Genomic DNA, 11,231 nt, shown 5'->3' on the forward strand with positions numbered 1-11,231 from the left:
TTTTTTGAGACAGTCTTGCTGTCACCTAGGCTGGAGTGCAGTGGTGCAACCTTGGCTCACTGCAACTTCTACCTCCTGGGTTCAAGCGATTCTCTTGCCTCAGCCTCCTGAGTATCTGGGATTACAGGTGTGTGCCACCATGCCTGGCTAATTTTTTTTGGTATTTTTAGTAGAGACTGGGTTTCACCGTGTTAGCTAGGATGGTCTTGATCTCCTGACCTCATGATCCGCCCACCTCAGCCTACCAAAGTACTCTGGGATTACAGGCGTGAGCCACTGCACCAGGCCAGAACTACCAGACTTTAAGGGGGCTGTACTATTTTACATTTCTAGTGTATAAAGGGTTCTAATTTCTCCATATCCTTACCAACATTTGATATTATCTGTCTTTTTGATTACAGTCATCCTAGTGAGTGTGAAGTGGTATCTCATTGTTGTTTTAAGTTACATTTCTCTGATGGCTATAGAAATAGAGCGGCTTTTCAGTTTCTTATTGGACATTTGTACATCTTTGGAGATATGTCTGTTCAAATATTTTGCCCATTTAAAAACTGGACTTATCAAGAGTTTGAGACCAGCCTGGCCAACATGGTAAAACCTAATCTCTACTAAAAATACAAAAAATTAGCTGGGTGTGGTGGCAGGCACCTGTAATCCTACCTGCTCAGGAGGCTAAGGTGAGAGGATCCCTTGAGCCCGGGAGGCAGAGGTTGCCTTGAGCCAAGATTGTGCCACTATACTGTAGTCTGGGCGACAGAGCGAGGCTACGCCTCAAAAAAATAATAAATGAAGTAAAAACTGGACGTATTATTATTACTTTTTACAGGTAGAGTTTTGCTATGTTGCTCAAGCTGGAGTTGAATTCCTGCCTCAGCCTCCCAAGTAGCTGGGACTATAGGGGTGCACAACCACATCTGGCTGGGTTTTTTTCATTAATGAATGTTACATGTTAGAGTTATAAGTCCCTTATCAGACATGATTTGCAAAAATTTTCTCCTATTCTGTGGGTTGGCTTGCTACTTTCCATGTTTAACCTTCCGTTATGTGAAGCTAACTCACTCAAAGAAATAGAACTTATGATCTTGGCTTCACAGGCACCATGTACTATTCTAACTATTCTCAAACTTTTTGTAAAGGATTGCTTTATACTCTTAAAAATTGAGGTATCCAAAGGAATTCTATCACTACTTAATTAGAAATTAAAACAAAAAATTAAAGTATTTAATTCATTTAAAATTAATAAATTCCTTAAATAGCAATATAAATATTTTACCAAAGAAANAAATCAAACACTTAAAAAAAAAAACCATGAAATGAGATACCATATTCAAAACGCTAAAAAAAAAAAAAAAAAAAAAAAAAAAAAAAAAAAAAAAAAAAAAAAAAAAAAAAAAAAAAAAAAATAAAAAAAAAAAAAAATTTAAAAAAAAAAAAAAAAAAAAAAAGAATGGCACCACTTTACATATTCAAGATCTTTTAAATGTCTGGTTGAATAGAACACATTATTTGCTTCTTTCAATCTGTTACAATATATTGTTTTAGATGAAGAAATTGCAGCCTCACAGTTATGTAGTTGGAAAAGGAAGGAAAGACTATTTTTAATAGCTTTTACATATAAGTGTAGATAGGTGATATAGCCTCTGAAAAGCTCCATGCATTATGCTTTATGGAAACTCCTAACCACATTCTTTCTATATGAGCCCACAACTTTTATTAGGAGGTTGTTAATTTGAGGGTGGGATGAGAGGTGATTATTAGGAAGTTGTTAATTCCAGGGTGGGATGAGAAGTGACAGACACTATCACATTAGTGACTGAAATAATAATATAATTTAAGGCTGGATGCAGTGGCTGTAATCCTAGCACTTCCAGAGGCTGAAGTGGGAGGAGTCCTTGAGCCCAGGAGATTGAGGCTGTGGTGAGCCATGATCACACCAATGCACTCCACACACTCCAGCCTGGGCAACAGAATGAGACGTGGTCTCAAAAAAAAAAAAAAAAAAAGAATAGAAAAAGAAAAGAAAAGAAAGATAATTCTCTCTAAGTAGGGATCAGTTAAAGTGATAACACAGAAATATGAATACAAGGGTGAGAAAGATGGAAGACTGAAAGATTTAGGATCATGTAAACTTTTTTTTTTTTTGAGATGGAGTTTCGCTGTTGTTACCCAGGCTGGAGTGTAATGGCGCGATCTCGGCTCACCACAACCACCGTCTCCTGGGTTCAGGCAATTCTCCTGCCTCAGCCTCCTGAGTAGCTGGGATTACAGGCACACGCCACCATGCCCAGCTAATTTTTTGCATTTTTAGTAGAGACGGGGTTTCACCATGTTGACCAGGATGGTCTCGATCTCTTGACCTTGTGATCCACCCGCCTCAGCCTCCCAAAGTGCTGGGATTACAGGCTTGAGCCACCGCGCCCGGCCTCACGTAAACTTTTCACTATGACCAACAGAACAAGCAGAGCCGAGTCTCAATCCTGGTTTTATGACTATATCTCACTATTCAGGGTAATAACTAAATATAGTGGGGGTGGGGAGCATGTGGGCAGGAAAAGTCAGTAAAATGCCATCCTCAAATATCTGCCATTTTTCCCCCTCCACTTATTTATCAAGAACGTATTTAAAACAACTTCTAAGGTCTAGGTAAACTCTGTGGTTTGCAAGCTTTTACTCATATAAAAACCACTGTGGTACCTGTTTCAAATGGAGATTCTCAGCTCCACTTACAGTTAGGTTTGAAATTGGAGTCTAGGTATCTATGCTTTTATAAAACACCTAATTATGACACAAATGGGCCATGGACTCCACTTTAAGAAGTATGTACCACCTCACCTACCTGTTCCACAAATTTTTCCAATGTCATGTTTCATTAAAAATAAGGTGGCAACCAACTTGTCATTCCAAGTGAGTTATTTGCGAAAATATTAAGAAAACTGCATATAACTATATATATGAAGTCTTAAGACTCTCTCTGTGGTTAAATTTTTTCCAAAATTAAAAGTAGAGCTGAGTATAACTCTGTAAGACTTTCTTTTTTCTTGAGACGAAGTTTCACCCTGTGGCCCAGGTGGGGGTGCAGTGACAGGATCTCGGCTCACTGCAACCGCTGCCTCCTGGGTTCAAGCGATTCTCCTGCCTCAGCCTCCCAAGTAGCTGGGATTACAGGCGTACACCACCACACCCAGCTAATGTTTGTATTGTTGGTAGAGATGGGGTTTTACCATGCTGGCCAGGCTAGTCTCTCCTGATCTCAAGTGATCCACTAGCCTCAGCCTCCCAAAATGCTGGGATTATAGGCGTGAGCCATTGCGACTGGCTGAGACTTCAGTAACTTAATTGATTCCATTCATATGCCTAGAGAATAAAGTGCTAAGGCTGGGCGGTGGCTCACACCTGTAATCCCAGCACTCTGGGAGGCCAAGGCTGGTGAAGTTTGAAACCAGCCTGGTCAATAAGGTGAAACCCTGCCTCTTTTAAAAAAAAAAAGGAGAGAGAGAGAGAGAGAGAGAGAGAGAGAGAGAGAGAGAGAATAAAGCACTGTATGTGACACTGACACCGGACATTAGGACCAGATGTCAGCTTTTGTGCTCCTTTACCAATACAACCAAACCCTATTCCATGTTTGTTGTGAATGAAATTGAACACATATCTTCCAATACAAAACAAAAATAATCCCTTCAAATCTTCCAGAGATTAAAAATCTAAACATACAACAACTAAAAAACTTAAAAAAAAAGATCTTGGCTTAACATACTGGTTCAAATAATTATATTTACCATTATCTGCTTAGTAAACTTACATATTCATCCCCTAGGAAACAAAGAACTACAAAATATAAATTAAAATCTTAACCTTTTGGAATTTAAAAGATGAGACTTCTTTCAAATATGAGTAATCCAGACTTAATTCACTAAATAAACTAAGCAAAATATTAGAAAAACATTAATTAGGACACATAGCTTTGCCCTTCTGATTTTATTCAATATTTACTATGTATCCTAAGCTGTCCATTCATCTACAAATAGTTTAAACAACTGCCAACTCAAATCCCCTTTTTAGCCCAGTTCTCACACCATTACCAACTGTTTGACAAAACAAAACAGAAAGACTCAAATTCGCAAGTAGGTCCTATCTAAAAAGAAAGATTTAGAGACGTGGTAGAAAAGCTTAAAATCACTGTCACTAAACTGAAGGTTTATTAAAAAAAAAAAAAGAAAGCTTAAAATCATTAATTAGTATGTGCAATTGTCCAACAGGTAAAAACATCCAAATATAGATTTTGCCCTTCTGAAGGTCTATTGGGATGTCAACACCTACATTCCCTGAAATAATGTTGAAGGAAAGTAATATTGACTAACATAGTACCTTTCTGTTGTATTACTAAGAAAAATCCAACTCTCAGGCCGGGTGCAGTGGCTCACGCCTGTAATCTCAGCACTTTGGGAGGCCAAGGTGGGTAGATCACGAGGTCAGGAGTTTGAGACCAGCCTGACCAAGATGGTGAAACCCCATCTCTACTAAAAATACAAAAATCAGCCAGGTGTGGTGGCACATGCCTGTAATCCTAGCTACTTAGGAGGCTAAGGCAGGAGAATCGGTTGAACACAGGAGGCGGAAGTTGCTGTGAGCGGAGATCATGCCACTGCACTCCAGCCTGGGTTACAGAACTAGACTCCGTCTCAAAAACAAAAACTTCGGCCGGGCGCAGTGGCTCACGCCTATAATCCCAGCACTTTGGGAGGCCGAGGCGGGTGGATCACGAGGTCAAGAGATCGAGACCATCCTGGTCAACAAGGTGAAACCTCGTCTCTACTAAAAAAATACAAAAAATTAGCTGGGCATGATGGTGCGTGCCTGTAGTCCCAGCTACTCAGGAGGCTGAGGCAGGAGAATTGCCTGAACCCAGGAGGCGGAGGTTGCGGTGAGCCGAGATCGTGCCATTGCACTCCAGTCTGGGCAACAACAGCGAAACTCCGTCTCAAAAAAAAAAAACAAAAAAAAAACTTCTCATTCTTTAAGCACAGAGCTCTTAGGAATAACTGTTCCCAAATAGAATATTTGATATGCTCCAGTTTCCTAAGAAATATCAACAATAAAGATCAAATCAATTTGCCTGCCCAAAACTTACACCAAATAAGTATCACTAATAGGAGGGCTAGGAAAAGCTGTTACAGAAAGATTTTGGGAAAAATAAGTCCAAAAAACACATTGCCCAGCCTCTTTCTCTGCCTCTTCTAACACCTACACATATGTACCTTCACTTAAATTGTTTGGTGATACTGTTACTTCTAAATAGCTTGTAAGTACTACTTGTTACCTAACGAAATAAACCAGATTTCAGGTTTCAGTTGAAACAGGTTTCAGTTGAAACACTGTGGGTGTTTCAACTTTTTCTTTCCTTATTAATAAGTTATAATAGAACACATACTCCTCCTATTTCTACTTCTTCTATTCTAAATCTTCCCAAAATTATTTTTCACTAAAAACACAAATTTATAAGCCTAAATGTTCCTTTGTTAAGAACTGCAGGCAATTAATTTGTGCTTCTTGGAGTCATGTCATTTTTCCAAGCTGAGGATCATTTTGCTTGTACTTTAGGACTTCCTAATTCTAGGATAGGCTATACGTTGTTTAAAAGGTGAAATATGGGTCAGGCGCAGTGGCTCATGCCTGTAATCCCAGCACTTTGGGAGGCTGAGGGGGGCAAATCATGAGGTCAGGAATTCGAGACCAGCCTGACCAACATGGTGAAACACCATCTCTACTAAAAATACAAAAAATTAGCTGGGCATAGCGGCAGGTGCCTGTAATTCCAGCTACTCTGGAAGCTGAGGCAGGAGAATCACTTGAACCCAGGAGGCAGAGGTTGAAGTGAGCTAAGATCGCTTCACTGCACTCCAGACCAGGTGACAGAGACCCCATCTTGAAAAAAAAAAAAAGTGAAATATGGCTGGACTCAGATCTGTAATCTCAACAGTTTGGGAGGCTGAGCCAGGAGGATTACTTGAGTCCAGGAGTTCAAGACCAGCCTGGGAAACAGTGAGACCTCGTAGTAAATAGTAAATATTTTTTTTTTAAAGTGAAATGTTATTTATAAGAGTAGAAAAACAAAATTTGGGGGAAGGGTTCACATGAATTGAAAAGGCCAGTTAGCCAGGCGTGGTGGCGTCCCAGCTACTCGGGAGGCTGAGGCAGGAGAACCACTTGAACCTGGGAGGCAGAGGTTGCAGTGAGCTGAGATCACACCACTACAATCCAGCCTGGGCAACAGAACAAGACTCTGTCTCAAAAAAAAAAAAAAAAAAAAAAAAAAAAAAAAAAAAAAAAAAAAAAAAAAAAAAAAAAAAAAAAAAAAAAAAAAAAAAAAAAAAAAAAAAAAAAAGAATGGATGTGGCCAAACACTTTCCTCTCCTTCCTCTTATCCAACAAAACTTTTAAGAGTCAACCACACTCTGGAAAACAGATTGGGGGAGAGAACCATTCACTCTTATGCCCCAAATATGACTATGCACCTGTCTTCCCAATAAATTATTTGGGAAATTTATAAAGTATTGCATATATACAGCCTAGATGCAAACTTAATCCATTCACTTACTGAATACCTTTAAGTATCAAAGCGTTATTTCTTAGGTCTTTTTAAGATGTAAAAACGAATAAGGCCATCTCCTCAATTCAAGAAGCTCAAAACCCAATGGAAGAACTCTAGGTAAAACAGCATATTAAAAGCTGTAAAAGTAGTAGTACACAAGGTTAAATGAACCTAAGAATGAGATCAAAAGTTAAATCAAACACTTAAAAAAAAAAACCATGAAATGAATAATACGGCCGTAATTACACACAGAATTCATATATGTTAGAGGAGTAAACCTATATGCAAATAGTTTTATCACCATTAAACTGGCAAAAACAGTAAGCAAGGAACTTTAGAAGAGTATCATTGAACACTATAAGGTAATTTCAATAGATCTCTACATGCAAAATTGAACTCCTTACTAGAGTTAAAAAAAAAAAAAAAAAAATCAAAGCAGTAAACCTTAGCAGTGATTTTGCTTGTCTGCAACCATTTCCCTCTGTTGGGAGGCACAAATCACAAATCTTAGCACCAGGAGAGAAATGACTATCCATATAGTAACAAATTTAAGATATTATCAGGTTTATTCTACAAACTTGAACTTCAATGCTACTAAAAAGCTAAATCTACACCTGTATCTTGCAGGACTCTTTCTCCACCCCATTCCTTTGCATTTTTCCAAAGAAAATCCATGATTCAGAGTGGTTTTAATTTTTTTCTTATTCTTTAGTTTCATTGAGTTTCTTTTTCTCATCCATGATTTCAGGTTATTTTGGATGCTCTCTTCCAGATTTTCACTATTGTCTTAAACATCAAGCAATGGACAGCTGATTCATATTTTCAATCAGTAACTTCTTAAAGTGTCATTTAATGACGATTTTAGTTGAAGCTGAATACAGTATCTAGGATCTACTTCAAAGTAATGGGGGTGGGAGAAGCAAATGAAGTCGTGCAAGAAACAAGATTAGCCATAAACTGAAGCTCTATGACAGGTACTTCATATATTATACTATTTTTTTATGTTTGAAATGTATTATTAAAAAGTTAAAGAAAAGGCTATATGAAGAAGACTTCCTTGTTGAAAATCAGATGTCAAAACTGTCTTTTAGACTGAAGGAAAAGATAAGGAGCCACCAAAAAGGTTTGGACAAGTTGATTGTGCAAAAGGAAAATGGCTATCACTGATACTAACACACTAAGATAAATCCATGAATCCATAGCTATACTTGATCTTTAGGGAGTAAAAAACGTCTTTTTTGCAGAAAAGTATGAGCCCGTGAACACACACAGATGAATAGAATTGTGGGGTTTTTTTTAAATACAAAAACAAAACAAAAAACCACCATTTGCTACTTCCAATGTAATAGCTGATTTAGTCAAGGTTTATAAATTGATAACTAGGTATAAGGTGATTAAGGAACACCGTATCAGCTCACAGATTATTAACTGCAAAGGGGAACATGACCCTTAACAATGAAAAGATCACTCAAACCAAGTGATCAAACTTAAACCATCCTAATAGAACCCAGAAGTGCCTGCAACTATAATAATATAATGATATAATGTTAAGTATTCTATCCAAAATTACTTAACACAAATATGAAGGCTGAGTATAGACCTAACTGTAAAGTTTTCAGGAAATCCAGAAGATGAATGACATCATCAACCCCCAAACCAAAAGCAAACAAGCAAACAACAAAAAACAAATACACCCAGAATAGCATAAGTGTCCTTGACTCTTCAAATAGACAACAGCCCCAGGGGAGGAGAAGAAATGGTGAGACTATTTAAGAGACATAACCAAATGATTCAATATGTAAATCTAGATTCAATTCTGGTTAAGAAAAAAAAAAAGAATCACATTTTTGGGACAAGTGGGGAAATTTGAATATGGACTAGATTTTAGAAATATTATTTTCTTGAGTGGGAAAATAGTTTGGTGAGACTATGTAACATTTTGCTCTCACTCATATGAGAATGCTGAACTACTTGGGGCTGCAGTATGTGTCAACACACTTTCAAAGAAACATGCATGGACTAGGCATGGTGGCTCGGGCCTGTCTATAATCCCAACACTTTGGGACATAAGGTGGGTGGATTGCTTGAGCCCAGGAGTTCGAGACCAGGCTGGACAACATGGAGAATTCCTGTCTCTACAAAAAAAATACAAAAATTAGGCCAGGCATGGTAGCTCACACCTGTCATTTCCAGGACTTTGGAAGGCCGAGGCCAGTAGATCACTTAAGGTCAGGAGTTTGAGACCAGCCTGGGCAACATTGCGAAACCCCATCTCTACTTAAAATACAAAAATCAGCTGTGCATCGTGGCAGGCACCTGTAATCCCAGCTACTTGGGAGGCTAAGACAGGAGAATCGCTTGAACCCGGCAGATGGAGGCCACAGTGAGACGAGATTGCACCACTGCACTCCAGTATGGGAGACAGAACAAGACTCAAAAAAAAAAAAAAAAAAAAAAAATTAGCTGGGCATGGTGGCATGTGCCTGTAGTCCCAGCTACTCAGGAGGCTGAGGCCAAAGAGGTTACATAGCCCAGGAAGGTCGAGGCTGGGCTGAGCTGTGATGTGCCACAGCACTCCAACCTGAGTGACAGAGACCATGTTCTCAATCAATTAGCATGGAGAGAGAGAGCAAACACGGCAAGGCTTTCAACTGTTGATTCCAGGTGAAGCGTTGTCCTACAGGTGTTCTTTGCACTTTGCTTTCAACTTTTCTCTATGTTCTAAACTTTGCACAATAAAACCTTTGGGGGAAATTATTTTTCTGTAAATTGTCACCACCGTCTGTCCCACTGAAACACCACAGTTCTAAAACATTCAAGAGGTAATGGTAATATTTCTGTGTCTTTACAATTTTAGATAAATTTTAAGAATTAACAATGAATTTCAGAAACTTTCAATGAAACCTCTGTTTATTACTCCTTCACTTTCAGATGACAAATACTAGATTAGAAAAGGGGTAAACAGTTTTGGTATAATAATCTTAAGACTTTGCATGCTTGGGCGTGCAAGCAGTATGTATAATGTAAATAGTGGGAAGATTTCTGGACTGAAACCAGTCCTCGAGCAAACACAAAACAATTTAGTCAAACTTAGCCAACATAATGAAATCTAGTCTTACACCACTATGCAATAGGTACACTCCTATATTGCCTCATCTCTGTCAACGTCCAATAACATCTTCTACGTTATAAGCTAGGGAACTTGAAAAATGAAAACCTAAGTGCATGTCGTTGCTATGGCAATGGGAAATTTCAGGAAATTGAGACTGCAGGCTACCTAGCCTCCATTTTAGAAACTGTATTTACCTAAACACACCAGGACTTAGATCGAAAAACAAATTTAATGGCATCTTTCATAACTATTTAGCTTCCTCTCTCACAGTAAAAGGCAAATACTGTCTACAAAATTCTGAATACAAAGAGCAAAAGAAACAAATCACACTGAACTAAAAGTCTGAACTTTAAAATATTTGCCACGCATATTTTAAAATATGTCACTCATATTTACTACTAAAACAGATGGTTTTATTTACAGTGGCCAAAACAGACTTCTCATTTTCAACTTATCATATACCTGCAATGCTTCTGTAGCTGGAAAAACGAAAATGAAATGTGTCTAAAAGGGAGAAAAGGAAGAAAACGAAAGAAAGCCACAAAATTCCCAAAACCTCACCGTAACTGCTTCTTTCTTCACTCACTCTAATAGTCTTATTTCTCAAGATTAGCTTTGTCTCAAATATTTCTCAAACTAGTAACCTATTTCTGGGTACAGTACATTTGGCGGGGTGAAACACTGTCAAGTTTTTCTAAAACGGCGGGTGGGCGTTAAAATAATCAATTCCTATCCAATCTAATATCAAAACGATATCAAAGGAAAGCATCCCAACCGGAGTAGTCCCATGAATTTAAACAGGACGAATCAGCCTACCGGCTATTGTTTAAATCAAGTATTTGTTCGTATTCATGCCTAAGACAGAGAAGTAAAAAAAATTAAAGTCTTAGTCAGATTTTGCTCCCGACTCACACTACTCTTCTATATCCTGTCCCCCAGGTTCACTAGACCCGATTCCTTCCTCAGGAGAACATGTCTGGAGCAGTCGGAGGAACAGACGTGGAGAAGAGGTCGCCACGAGGCCCCACCACTCTCCTTCCTCACCTGCTCCGTGGCTCCGTCTCCTGACATGGCCTCAGCTGATTACAACGTGCGCACTGACCGTCGATGGGAAGCTAAAAAAGAAAAATTAAACTAAAAACCACCCCCAAACCGGTAAAGTTAACCCCTGCCCAGCAGAGCCAGACCGCCAACACCAATCGCCACCGCCCACTCAGATATGAATTAAAATGGCTGCGCCCCTGCCGGCCGAGGAGGGGGTGTGTGGCTTCCCGCATTAACTTCCGGGGCAGTGGGCGGGGCTAATTTCGAGACTCGTTGGTTATTCTGAGCGTGCAGACGCAGCGAGATCCTGAGGGCGGGCCCAATTCCCGGGCTGACGTCACCGCCTAGGCTTGGAGAGGCTGCTGCTGAGCCGGCTGCAACCGGCTGGAAGGCGGGAAGTTGTGTTCCTCGGAGGCTCGCGCGCTTTTCGGAATTGAGTTACAAAGCTTTAGAGTCTGGCTCCTCACAGCTGAAGCCTGATTGCTA

General features: G+C 39.2%; 1 protein-coding gene across 1 annotated transcript in view; it reads right to left on the bottom strand.

The window, feature by feature from the left end:
* The window catches only part of CSTF3 (cleavage stimulation factor subunit 3), an 83,621-nt gene extending 72,656 nt beyond the window's left edge, over positions 1-10,965 (bottom strand). The window contains exon 1 of the mRNA XM_017514251.2: positions 10,746-10,965. Coding sequence (XP_017369740.1) covers positions 10,746-10,772 — 27 coding nt within the window. The 5' untranslated portion in view covers positions 10,773-10,965. The remainder of the gene's footprint in view (positions 1-10,745) is intronic.
* Positions 10,966-11,231: the final 266 nt, after the last annotated feature.

This window comes from Cebus imitator, unplaced genomic scaffold, assembly GCF_001604975.1.
Source record: "Cebus imitator isolate Cc_AM_T3 unplaced genomic scaffold, Cebus_imitator-1.0 Scaffold521, whole genome shotgun sequence".
Classification (NCBI taxonomy): domain Eukaryota; kingdom Metazoa; phylum Chordata; class Mammalia; order Primates; family Cebidae; genus Cebus; species Cebus imitator.